We start from the raw sequence: 14070 nt of genomic DNA on the forward strand, positions 1-14070 counted from the left end.
CTTCAGCATGGGCTGTGATGGCAGGTACTTTAGCTCCTTCTCTTCCCCAGGCCACAGCAGCTCTTGCTTGCAGAATTCCCTCTCACCATGTGGCTGCACCTCCCATTGGAGGCTCTGGGACACCTTGTAGTCAGTCCATGGAAACCTGCATCTTTATGCAAGAACGCTTAGTTAAGGAGTGGGAGAGTTACATACAATTCCCTTTTATGTCACAGAGACCAAAAGCTGTATCCTGTCTTCCTCATAACAACTTTCACTGCCAGGCATAAGATGTTCCGCAGGAAGATGCTTTCAGCCAAAATGTTGAAGTGCTTCTGCTTCAGAAAGAGAAATGAAGCTTTTGTTGGCCCAGAGAAAAAACTTCTCTACTGACCAACACCATTGCACCCCTTTCCTGGGTTCTCTTAGCCCTGCTCCAATTTCAAAAGCAAGAGCAAAGCACATGCCAGAGAACAAATGGGATCTGGATCTCCTCTCCCTCTTGTGAGTGCTGTTATCATTAGGTAACAGCAGAGGCTCAAGTCATTCTTTCCTTTTCATCTGATCTTGTCTCTGGAGAATGCAGATTAAGAGGCTCAAGCGGTCTTAACGCCCACATTTGTGGAAGGCCAGAGTCCTTGGCCTCTCCCAGGTTCGCACCTGCTGCTGTACACACCAGGACACTCTGGGGAGCCTGTGGCTGCTTCTAATCAGATTTTCCTGATTTCGGCACAAGCTGCCCAAATCCCATAATAGAAGCTTATGGTTTAAAGATTCCTGACTCTTTGCTGTATCAAATAAGGGTTGACATTGCAGGATCGTACATCGTATGTTGGCAGAGATTCATTCATGCAATCCAAACCCCCTGAATGCTGTGTGCAGAATGGAATGGAGAGGCTTCCTCCAGCTTCTTTATCTTTCCAGTTTACAATCTTCTTTCCTGCCTTCACTCTGACGAACCACGTCCTCTGATGAACACAGCCCCCTCAGACAGTAATTTCAGATAAATTGTGAGTTCCTGGTGGGAACATTCCCTTAGGCAGGAGAACCACCTTGGCTGAATTCACCAAAGGAAATTGGGAGTTCTGTCATTTTTTCAAAGTCACATTAGGAAAGACCTCATTTTCATTTAATTAGGGATCTTTCCCCACCTGCTGTGAAATATTATTATGGTGCTTAATTTAATCTTCACCAATTTTTATGTTTTTTATTCTTTCAAAGATCTAAGCAAGCTGAGCTTGAGGAAAACTCTACTTTGAGTTGTGTTATCTACTGCAGGACCAATTTCTGGTAAGACAAGCTGCAAAGGCCCTGGTATATGCCATTTTACTTGTAACACCACTTCTCCCCACCACCCTTACAGACACACACAGATGCCCTTTTTCACAAGCCATCCTTACCACTTACTTTCTCATGTGGTCCAAAGACTTCTTGCCATGGACTTCTTGCCCTTCCTTCACAGGGCCAGGCCCATCCCTGTTCCCTGTTGGTCTGACACATCTCTGCCTATGCAGACACCAGGGTGTAACCCCACTCCTTGTGTTACCACCAGGTTTGGATCTCTTCAAGTGCTCCTCTGTGTCCAGACCATGCAGAAAAAGCTCTCACAGCATGATCCCTTATAGACTCTCTGAGCACCTCTGTGTGGGTCACGCTCACTTTGTCAAGGGCAGGCATTCCCCAGCAACACACCATGAGACACTTTTTCCTAGCACTGGCTGGAATCCCAATGTTCTCATGTGACTCCAGAGGCTGAGGCAATGGACACGTGTCTTTGTGTTAATCCAGCCCTGGAGACCAGCCCCACCCCAGGAGCTCAGAATACAGCCAAGCACCCTTTGGATCCAGGCTCTAAATCTCAGAGGATCAGACTAAAAATGACTGGCTCTGAGGACTGCAAGACGCTCCTTTATCGACCTGCAAGTGACCACTGCCAGGAAACACCACCCACAGAGTGGGGGTGAGGCTCATGGCCAGACTAAGCTGGGCTCTGGTTGCCAGACTCCTGCCAGCCAGAGCTGCAGAGGTGATGCTTCAGAGACCATTGGCTCTGAAGGCAGTGCTCATCCCTCTCCATCTGCTGAAACCAGCTGGCAAAGGAGAGAAGGAATTTAGCACTGTAGAGTCTGGCTATCCAGAAAGGCAAGAGAGAAAAAAACCCCAGAGACAGAAATAAAGAGTGATCAGTAATCATGCCTTTAATAGCTTGTAAATATATTTTTTTCTTAATTCCAGGCAACTAAGATGTACATTTGTTGTATCTGACATCTGAAAAAAAAAAGAGACCACAATCTGTTCTGTTTCTTCCCTTTTCTAAAGCACATAAATTAAAGTGTCAGTTACCTCAATACACAACAGTTCAATGAAAGAAAGGGGCTAAGGGGCTCGTTCTGTTTTTACAATTCAGTGTCACCTGTTATCTGAAGCATTAGCTAGAGTTTTAGCTAGACAACTTTCTTACAGCAAATAGGAAAACTCAGAACTTAGGGTGTCCAGAAAAATTCAAGAAATTTCCACTCCCTGCTCTCAAACTCCACTTCCTAATAAAGCATCAGAGTAACATTTTCCTGTTAGAAAACAAAAGACCCCAAAAACTCTTCAAACACACCATGGAAACACTGTCTGTACCATAGAGTTTAATAAACTCAAAACATTATTGGTGCAACAACCTCCTCTTCTACAACTTTAACACAGAACTGAATTCATGTTAGGATGAACAAGAACAGAAAATGCCAGACTATGGGTGGCCTTTGGTGCCTGGGGCTGCCCAGTGGCCTCCTGGGCAGATCTGGCTGAGGCCTTTTCATGATTCCCTTGCTGAACTCAGCTCAACCCCACCTTGCACAGCCAGGACTGGAATTCAGATACAAGGACACTAAGGACCCTCCCCTTACGCTGGTGCTGAGGCTCAGCCCTTGTCACAATTCAGCCAAGCAGCTCTGGCTACCACCCAATATTCTTGACTATGGATGGTTTCCATAGGTGGGGGATCACTTTATCGGCAGTACAGCAAGGCCTTTGATGGGGGGGTTGCCCTTGCCTTTTCCCATTACAGGGCATGTGAGCACTGTGTACGTGGGGCTGCTCCTCATGAGACTGCTTGGGAGCTGGTAGGAAAAACCTGTGCTCTAGCACAAGATAGATCACACACAGAGAAATGGGAGTTAGGCAGGAACAGCTCGGATGGCTGATATATCCATCCATTCCCTAGCACTGAATAGAAAACCTCTGATCTAGGGGAAAAAAAAAAAAGATGGAAAGAACACAAAAAGAAGCAAAAACGTGACCTTTACTGCTTTTCATCTTCCATAGTTTTGACTAAAGAACCTGACCTATAAGTGCAGCTAACTCCAGAGACTAGTGTACTCTTTCACAGTCTTGTGTGTGTGTGCAGTGCTAGAACCAAGTCACAACTACAGGTGTGAAGGAACAACGTCACAGTCCTCAGAAGACCTGCTCTGTGCCCTTGCCAGAGCTTGAGTTTGCTGATAAAGTTAAGCAAAGAAGTTCATTCTTCTTGAGCACAAAAAACCAATCTGTCAAACCAGCTTCTATCACAGAGAGATTCTAAACTGACATAAATAATTATAGTCTTGATTAAAAATAATATATTATTCTAGATTTTTGGTTTTTTAGTTCTCATGTAAAACCCCTATACTCTTGACATCTAGGAACAAAGACAAAATAAAAACCAGGCACTTGCTGTGCCTTCTCAAGCACTATTGTGGTGTTTAAGGGACACAGAGGAACTTAACAACTGAGATTAATGCCTACAGTGGAAAACAAGAGGTGTTCTTCACGCCGTTGGCTTTTTCAAGTCTCGGATTTGCTTAATCAGGTAGTTCTTCTCATCAGTGAATTGTTCGTCGTCCGTCCTTTCTTTCTGGAAATTGCTCAGAAACTCAATTAGCTTGGGTTGGTTTTTCAACAGGATCTCCACAATAGGCTGTGTTTTGTTTGGACTGGCCACAAAAACCTAACATGCAAACAAAATCAGGCACAGACAGACAGTGAGGGGGTGGGGACAGAGAGAGATAGACAGAGAGAGAGAGAGAGGAACATCAGTCACAACATCCCCATAAATTGCTTTCTAACGAGTCTGCTGAAGGCTGGCATGCAGATACTCCACTGCTACACACCTTGTCCCAAGGCAGTCAGACAGGAGTTCAAACATGTTGGTTCAACAGAAAATTAAAGCAAAACTATGCCTGCGTGTGGTATCGCTTCCCTTTCATTTTGGTCTTTGGTGATAAAAACTTTTGACTGTAAACCCAGCTGTTGAGAGGGAGCTATCAATATTCTCAGCCTCTTCCCACCCACAAGACAAATACACAGAAATTAATTATCAGGAGAATGGAAAAGCTTTGTGTCAGTATTGATATCATTTCCATATTAAACCAGGCCTAAAATTAGATTTGCCAGCTTTGTTTTGGTTTGGAAAAGTATGTCAGAGGCCTCACTTCCCTCTGCCTAATCCATTCATGGGAGCATGGAAACTTACAGCAGCAGGAGCAGGAGGGTCATGGTGTGCCCAGCATCTCTGCAGCCTTTGCTGACCAGAGGAGGGTGGCAGTGCAGGAAGGTGACATGAGACACAGATGCTCACCTAGCACAGCCAGCTCAGCACCGTGGGCTTAGTGGCCTTCTTCAATGCTCTGACTCTTTCTCCTGTAATCTCTAAAGCTGCAGTTTTCCAGCTCTGAGTAGGACCCCTCATGCCACAACACTGTTTCTTTACCATTTTCTCTGGCTAAGTGCAACCCTAAGGCTGGTTGCAAAGGGCAGCAATGAAAGGCTCTTTTCAGGGACCTCGGGATGCCACAGAGCTAGGGCTATGGGGATGTCAGTCAGGAGGGGCAGATGGGGCGCGGGGCTGTGGTGGGAACACAAGTGTAGAGCACCCCAGCCACTCCAGGAGCAGCTCCCATGTCTGGCTCACACCGAGGTTACCATGGCTGGTCAACAAACACTGCCTGAGCGCTTGTGCAATGACAGAAATAACTCCAGTTATTCTCTACCCGATGAGAAGAAATTAAGGATGGACAGAACTGGAAAGCATCCAGTTTCCCTCCAAGCCTGTCCAAACCAGAATGAAAACATCTGCTGACAGTACAGAAAGGCATGTTGCCCTGCCGAGCACAGGCGGCACCACCGCTGGCTCCCAACCTCGGGCTCTTCTGCAGGTCCCTTTGTCTCCCCTGAGGTTGTATCCACAGGAGAACCTGGGCCACATCCAGCTGCTCAGGGAAGAGCTGTGCTACCTGATGAGAATCACGCACACTCTGTCCTGGGGGGCTGTGCTACAGCCTCTTGTCCCTAAGACAACACCTGGTAAAGGTGGGGCAGGGTTCAGACTGGACCCACCATTAGACTTCATATTCCAGAATCAGAGGATGTTATACAAGTGGTGGGAAAAGTGCCACATTGGGGGAACATGTGGAAGGAGTGGGGTTCAACACACACCAACAGTACCCCACTGAGTACTTCTGCCCAAAAAGGAACCTAGAAGTGCTTTTTCATTTCACAAAGGTGAAGCAAAGCATCTGCTCTTAAACCCTGGCATCCTGATGCTAGAATAGTGTTAATCTATGTCTATGTTTTTGTCTCCTCTGGATCCCTCCTCCTCAGATGCTCCTAGGAGTCCCTGCTGCAAGGTACTTTGCCCTCTGCTGTGCAGAAAGAGCTGCAACCTCTACCATGCTAGGTAAACCCTCCCCAAATGTGCTACAAGTTTTCCTTGATCTAGTGTCCAGGCCATGGTCCCAGTGACAGTACACTATCTACAGTTATACACACAGGCCTCCACCTTGTCCTTCTCTAATTACCCTGAGCTATCATCCTAAATGATTACTTTTTATTCCCCCTTGCCACCTAAAACTTCTCAAGTGCAGCACTAACAGCCTCCACTCCCAAAGATCCCTTCTGAGCAGCCACTTTCCTGCACAATGCCTGAAGTACTCACAGGGCAGGCCTGTACCAGGGACACATCTGCCTGTGCGTGGGATGGCCAGTTCACAGCTCTCACTTCACCTGAGGGACACTCAAAAGCTGATGGATCTGAGAGCAGCATCTCCTCCTTTGCAAATAACTTTAATACACTGATGTTGATGCATTTCCTCCCCCTAGACTGGAGGAAAAAGGGTTTGGGGATGTAAATCTGAATGTACTTTACAGTCCATGCTTTATCTAAGGAACATGAATCTTGAGATCTCCTGAGTATGAATGTTTGTCTCTGGAGGAGGCTGCAGCACTTCATGCTCTCAGCTGGAGCAGCCCCAGGATGCAGCTCCCTGTGTGCTGACCTACAGCAGGTGATCATGCTGAGGGAAGACAGACACTTCCAGGATATGGACTATGATAAGCCCCCAGTCATCTGGATGAGCTACCATGGGGCAAAGCAGGATGTAAGCCTACAGGCAGGGATTTACTAACCTTTATGAGAAATTTTTATTTTGGAGTTCAGTTCCCCCTTGGTGATGAGGTGAAGAAATTAAATGCACTGGCAGCACCAACATGCTCAGACATCATCTATGACAATGCAAATGGAAGGCACTGAAGAAGCCCTGACCTTGAAGTGCTGAACATCTTCCTTCAATGAGTATTAGGCCTCCCTAATATTTGTCTGAAGGGTGACTCTCAAAATGAAGAAAACTGAATAATTCTTCTTATAAAAGCTGTCTGCTCTGCAAACAGAACGGGAAAGTTGGTGGTAAACCTAGTAAATAATATTTCATATTGGACCTACCACTGGTATTACCATAGCAAATAATAAAGAACTTAGTTTCATAGAAGCCATCACATCCTGTTTATCTTCCTGCTCAATTATTTATAGATTACAATCTTCCCCTTGCAAAACTGGCAAAGTGAACATTCAAACAAAGATCATCTCAACTGCCAGTCTTGCTCAGTGTCAACAGGGACTCGTAAAGAGAGAATGTTCAAGGACCAGAAAATTCCTGAAATGTTATTCAATACTTTGGCTAAGCAAACAAAATAAATTCTGCCAGTATCAACTGACCAGTTTCACAGAACCCAGGAGTAGGACCACCACAAGACTTTTTGTCAGAAAAGGTCCCCCTCATTCAGAACTCTGCATTGGCATAGAGATGGCGATCAGTCCCTAAAAACAGAAACATTATTAATGCTATCTGGAACATTTCAACTAAAATGAAGTTGGATCAAACCACAGAGAACTTGGTGTCACCCGTGGTTTTATTATGAAAGGATATACGTTCTAGAGCACTAAATTCAGATAGATGAGAGAGACAGAAACCTAAAATAAAGACAGCACCCATATAAAAAATCCAACTCTAAATATAACTGTCTCAAAACAGAGACAGATCCCTTTCACGAGTATTTGCAAAAGGCCTGGAATGAAAATGAACTCCAAAGCTTCAAAAGTTGTCCAAAGTGGAACAGTTGTTACCTTCTCCATTAAAAGTCCTAATGTATTTCTGCAAACAAACATCAAAATTATTTGATTAGAAAATCTGACCTTATTTCCTTACAATTAGTAACCAGGCATTACCACCTTCAGGGGCAGGAGTAGAGCAAGAACAATTACAGGATGCTCCGGACTGAGTATTTAGGACTTACTCTGGGGTCATGCACAATGTCACTGTCAGGACACTGCACACACAGAACACACACTGTTCATGCTCCTTATAGCACAGTGCTTCACATAATAACCCTTGCCCTTTAGATTATGCAGCTGAGAAACAGAGAGGACACATCCCCACAAACAAGGCCTCAGCTTCGTACCAAGAGCAAACCGTCAGTATGGTCAAATTATGTGAGGCTGTTTGCAGAGCAAGCTGCAGGAGGTAGCTCGTAATGTGCATGAAAGAGAATGGAAAAATGAAACTGAGGTCACAAAACACAGTGTACCCATTCTAATTTTAGATTTAAACAGTAAAATATATCTTGCTTAATGTCTCCTTAAGAGCAAGAAAGTCACATAATCCCAGCTCACTGCTGCAGGGCGTTTTCCTCAAAATCAGCAAATTGTGAAATCCAAGAGAGCTGTTCCTACCCTTTGTTTGTGAATATGTGAGGTCAAAGGAATCCCTGCACCACGTTCACACACATCTGAAAGATACAGCCTCCCCTACAGACAGGCAAACTCAGCGTAGGCTCCACTAGTGGAACACATCAAAAACCCACCACAGGAGCTGGAGAGCCCTTCCCAATATTTGACCCCCAAAGTGAGCACGCTCAAGACTGGTCCTTCTCTCCACTGAAATCACTGCAGAGAAGAACCAGTGACTCTCAAAGCCTGCAACTCTAAGTGATCCCCTTGGATTATTATGAAGGAAGAGCGAAGGGGTGAGGTGTGTTAGCTTTTCCTCATGATAAAATACTGGGTAATCCTTATGCATACGTTTCCTGGGACATCCAATTTCACAAAGCAGCTGCAGGCCTTTAGGATGGTGCTGCAAGGCAGAAGGTCCATTTTTTTCAGGCAAAAGAAGAGGTGGGGCTGAGTTAGGAGGAAGATCAGCCATCTCCTAAATGGAGAATGGAAAGAGTCACTGCAAGTGGGCACTCTGTCTTAATTTTCCCACTCACAGTAAGTTGGATGAATTACATATTCTCAGAGCTTGGGGGTATTGACATTTTCAGACACAAAATGTTCTCCAAAGTAAGTTTGCACTAGAAGTGCTCATCACTTTCATCTCTATCTTACAGTTTAAAATCTGCAATAATTAGAAATCGCCTCAGGGAGTAAGAGTCATAAGCCTTTTTTTGGGTCAGCTGGGGCATGGGAGTGTTGGAGTCTGGATGCTTACAAAACAAACACTTTTTCATTTAAACTGTGTCTAACTGGTGAAACATCTAAATCAGGTAATTTAAACCCAAATCTTTTGGCAGCTCAGACAGAGCAGCAAGTATTCACTTCTCAGCAGACCTTTAATTCCAAATCACTGTGGTTATTCTACTGTAATTTCAGCCAGGACTGCATAGGTATTTTGCAAGCATAATTTAAAAATGCAGGCACAGTTTAAAATTTATGAGATTAGAAGCTGAGGACAAGGTTCCTCTCCCAGTAACATCAACATGGAATATTACAAATGACAAGAGAACCAGGCTGAGGGACACGAACCCAGAAACAGGAGGCAGGGACACTGCAGAACAGGGCACAAACAGCCAGTCTCTTAAATATATAAGGATTTCAGTTGTCCTCAAGAAGTTAGAACTCAATTTAAGCAGTGAAATCAGAGGGAAAAGAGCTTCTCTGACCCTCTCTACAAAGCTAATTCACAGTGCAATTTTCTGTAACAAATCCTGTAACAACCCTTCCCCCTGGAGAGGATCTGGGTATGTCCAGGGAACCCAGACCCTCGGTGAGGAGGATCCTAAAAGGGGAGCTGCTGCACCTCTGCAGCTACTCTGTGGTGTGCTGCTGGTGGCTGTGAATGAGCAACTTCCAGTTGATCAGGTTCTGCTCTGAGTCTGCAGCTGCCCCACAGGGAGCACAGTGTGTGAGGCAGTGTGAGGAATGCCATGGGAATACCTTGGCCCTTCTGAAATGCTGCTGACTGGTACCACTGGAGAAGACCAACAACACCCCACGGAGGTGTCTGAAAACAGGGTTTGGCCCTTTGGACTGAAGAGACACAACACCACTGCTGCTCATGGTTTGTTTTGCTGGCACTCCAAGCATTATGTCCACATGGCAGCAACTGCAAGTGGTCAAGCAAGGATGAGCCTGCAATATCCCCACTCCAACTGGAAATGGGATGCAACATAGTGGAAGGGAGGAGAGGGAAGGCAGACTGGGAAGAACAGCACTGTGTTACATGGTTGCACACTGGAATCCCTTTACATTATTCCAAGTTCTTTTGAATGCCTCCTAAAAAAAGTGAAATCAGCCATTCCCAAGGCCTGGTCCATGTCTATCATTAATCCAGGAACAGCAACTCATGTCTTTCATAAATAAAAATCTTGCATTTATTCACAGAGCAGCTAAGAAACCCCAATCCTCCAATACCTTCTCCCCACTGGCATCTCAAAGGCTGCAAGTGTCTGGAGCCAGACTGCTTGCTTATCTTGGAGCCACACACCTCCTGATAAGGAGGAGAAGTTACTCACAGTGGTTCAGTTGACTGGAGGAAGCCAGCAAGGGAACAGCTTACCAAGCTGCTTATTTCACACAAGGAATTTTCTTTTAATCCTCCTTGAAGCTTTTTTGGGTTTGTTGGTTGGTTTTTTTAGAAAACTTAAAGATTTTTGGAGAAGCTGCACATTCTCTAAGTCTCCACACTGAAGATCTGAAAGCATTTTTTTCCAAATCAGAAATGGCATAAGTACAAAACTCAACTAGTCACCCTGAATTTGTGGAGGGTGTTGTGACCTCTTTCCACAGTCCTTTGGTGTTATCTGGTATCTTTCTTAGCCACCTTAGAAAAGGGATATCCTTAGAGGCTCAAAATTCCTCTTCTGGTAATAATTAACAACTCTATTTATAGTTTGAAATTAACATGTTCATTCCAAATTAGAGTTAGTTTTGCATAACAATCTTACCTTCTGTTCCAGAGCAAAGAACTCTTGTGATAGGAAAATGGTAAACTTCTAACTTTAGTTAGTAACATTAATCATCATGAAAAAAGGGACACTGGTTTGGTCTGGCAATTGTTTAACACTGCATTAATGTCACTGCAAAATGATGGAAGGGTAAAATTAATTTCAAGCTCAGATTTACCAAACCTTTTTAATACCTTTAAAAGCATGTTGCTTTTGCACTGATGCCCAGCACACCTACTTTTAATCTTAAGATAGAGATTTAAGATTATTTTTTTATCTTTACCCAGAATCACATTGTAAAATGATTCAAGAGTGGGGAGAAGGTCCCCTGGATACTACCTGGAAGTTGTGTATTTTGCTACCTGTATTTCATGGCTACTTCACTGACTACCCCCAGCTCAAACCAAAATGACACTGCTTTAGGTCTCACCTGAAGGCAGGCAAACAGAAAACCGAGGTTGAGTGATAGAAACCTTTTCAATTATGACACTCTCAAACACTGCAAGTGACTGTAAGCCCCAACCTTTGCCTTAATTTTCTGGACTTCTTCTTGCCCAGCTTGAAAGACACTTTTATGAGAAGAGAAAGTCTGCCATCTCTAAAACTCATACTGGCTCACCTTGAACACATGGAATGCTTCAAACTGAATGTTGGGGCTTTTATCTCGCAGCAAGTTCATCATCAGCTTCAGGTTTTCTGGTTTGCTGATGTATTTCGTCATGATGGCGAAGTTGTGTCGGTCCAGAATCAGTTCACCCAGAAGCTGTAAGCATGATTAGAAAAAAAACCACATTTTTTTCAGTTCACCACATCATTTTTGAATGCAAAGAAAGCAGCAGCCTATTTCAATATTTGCTTAAGAGGTTTCAATGTCACTACCTTTAAAAAAAAAAAAAGAACTAGACTTCTTATCATGCAGTGGGTTACTTAATGCCCAATAATGCTCATCTCCTAAATACTACAGAGAGGGATTCTGCATATGGGCTGGTGTGAGCAGCTGAGACAAAAGCAAGTGTAGTGCAGCTGTCCCTCATTTCATTCCCATGTTATATTCACACCCCTCTGCTTCCATGTGCAGGCCATGTCACACTTGGTGCACCAGACAGAGACTTTCAAGTTCATTGTAACCCACATTCTGAACCAAAGCACAGATCTGAGCTCAGAGGAGAGGTGATAGTGCTCGCTCCATAGAAATGGCCCAGTGCTTCCCCAAAGGTCCAGGAAAGAAAAGACACAGTGACCTCCTGTGCATTTCAGGAAGAGCATCACAAGCCCTTAGCTCTTCTTTTCAATAGAAAAATTGCTGCTCCATTGCCATACATGTACCTTGATATTCTGCACAACACATAGTACAAATTTAGGAGGAAAGTGCTGAGAGACTTTACCTTCAAAGATTGTCTCTTTGTTACATAATTCTCAGAATGAAGGAGTTTTTCATAATCCTCAAAGATCTAGAGTAACAAGAAAACACAAATACATCAGATTCATGTCCATCCTTTCTTCTCTTGGTCCTTCTCTCCCCAGAGGAGCAGCAGAGGCTGCAGCAGTGCCACCCTCTAACACTTCACTGCAGTGCCAGGCCCAGCTGCTCTTGGCTTTTCTCTTTTCTCTTGGCTGGTTATCATGCACTGAATTAACGCCCAGGAACACTCCTCTTCCAAGTGCTGCAGATGGGGAATACCACATATGGACTGGATGGAGCAGGGGGTGGTGTGAGCCAACTGGGATAGAAGTATGCCTGGACAGCCTTCTCCTACAGAAGAGTGACTCTGCTGCCAGGACATGTGAGTCCAGCACATAACATCCACTCACTCAAGATCATGGTCATGCCTGGCTGCATGACTTAATACAACACCCCAAAATGGTGATGGGGCATCCCAAATGCTCCTTTTGTGAGGTGCCACCTCACCTGCCTTCAGCAGCCTCGCTCAGTAAAGCACTTTGCCCAGGGAGCGTCACTAGGAGCAAAGTGTGTGCTGGCTGTTGCAGGGATGACCAAGGGGATCTTGTGCTCAGGAAGACTGAGAGAAAAGGCTGCAGTATCTTCAAACCATCTACCCAACAAGTGGGCAAAATCAACAATGCTGTCCAATAGTCACCAAAAAAAAAAAAAACAACCAGCTCGCTTAGGCAACTGATACTTAAAAATTTAAAATGTCATATAAATGTAGAATGGGGACTGTTCCAGTGCAGTGCTTCAGTATTCAGAGAAAAGATTAGCGGAGACACTTATTTTGCTCCAGCTAAGCTGCATTAGTGACTCAGCAATAATAAGCCTGCTCTTTATTTAACCTTTTTGGTAATCAGAATGAAAGAAATTTGTCTTTTCATTTTGGCAATGAAATAAAGAATACCTCAAGTAACATGAAAACATAACCCACAGTCTAATTCCATGATCTGTATCAATCCAATTTTAGTTGAATCCAATGAAATTTTTCTGACCCACATTTGGTCCAAAAGGGAGCCAAAAAATCAAGATGAAAAACAGCAACTAACTAAGGGACTAATTGCCTTAGGAAGATAATAGGAATACTCTGACCTCAGTTCCTCATTTAGGCAAATGTAACTCCCAGTAATGCCAGAACTTGTTTCAGTAACTCTTCTCCTCTGTCCCAAAGTACAACAAATAACACTGGTATGGCCCTGTCGGTGCTGGGGTATCTCAAAACTGTTTAAAAACATGCACAAGTTTTCTCCCATGATCTGTTTACACAGGAAGTTTCAGTTCCATTCACACTTGAGGAGATCCAATGCACACAGCAAGGAGTAAAACTTGCTCTTAACCTATGAGTTCTCCTGAAACCTTGGTGTTTGTCCCCAGGTGTGGGCAGAGAGGATATCTGCATTTCACAGGCCAGGCGTGGATTCTGCTCCACTACAAAGCAGTGTTTGATTTTGCAGTTCTGTGTGAGGAGTTTATGCAGAGCAGGAAACCACCTGCACATTTTTTTCCAGCCAAGCCAGAACAGATTTTTTAAAAAGACTTTTAGTGTTGATACTTACTACATCATAATTTTGTTCCAGAAATTCTGCCACCAACAATTTGTGTCGTGTTAACAGGTCCTGGGGAAGAACAGAGAAAAAGGTTACCTGAGAGAGCGAGTGCCTTTGATTGTCCCTTGATTCTCAAATGTATTTCAGCACTTTTGACCAGAAGGCATTTACAACATAATTTCCATAGACAACGTTGCATTCATTATGCGTATAGTAGGACTTTAGGGAGAACTCAGTTAATTAATGCTAACAGAATCAATATAGAGCTATTCTAATACTCTTTCTTTTTATTCCTGTTTCCCTTTTCTTGTTGTTGATAGGTCACAATGCACATTATTCACATTAAACAGGGATGGGGAAAAGGAAGAAATTAAATTAATCCTTTATAGAGGATGAGCTATGGTCTCCAAGCCAAAAGTGATCCACATGCTACCCCACAGCTGGGAATGATGCTAAGCCAGAACTGCTATTGCTCATCTCCAAGAATACAACACGGAAAACTCAAATTCAACCACTTTATATACATTCAACAATTTAATAAAGAAAGCTAGGCACCAGCCTAATGTAAGCCAT

General features: G+C 44.0%; 1 protein-coding gene across 9 annotated transcripts in view; it reads right to left on the bottom strand.

Annotated features, from left to right (window-relative positions):
* Positions 1-2152: 2152 nt before the first annotated feature.
* CAB39L (calcium binding protein 39 like) overlaps positions 2153-14070 on the bottom strand; it is a 60935-nt gene continuing 49017 nt past the window's right edge. For all 9 annotated transcript variants that reach the window (XM_088051909.1, XM_014252120.2, XM_014252125.2 and 6 more), the window contains 4 exons: positions 13507-13566; positions 11889-11954; positions 11123-11266; positions 2153-3955 (listed from right to left, as the gene is read on the bottom strand). In XM_088051909.1, the coding sequence (XP_087908035.1) occupies positions 3776-3955; positions 11123-11266; positions 11889-11954; positions 13507-13566 (450 nt within the window). In that variant the 3' untranslated portion in view covers positions 2153-3775. The remainder of the gene's footprint in view (positions 3956-11122; positions 11267-11888; positions 11955-13506; positions 13567-14070) is intronic.

Source organism: Pseudopodoces humilis, chromosome 2 (genome assembly GCF_049639895.1).
Source record: "Pseudopodoces humilis isolate 2021_Gansu_Grassland_sample_001 chromosome 2, ASM4963989v1, whole genome shotgun sequence".
Classification (NCBI taxonomy): domain Eukaryota; kingdom Metazoa; phylum Chordata; class Aves; order Passeriformes; family Paridae; genus Pseudopodoces; species Pseudopodoces humilis.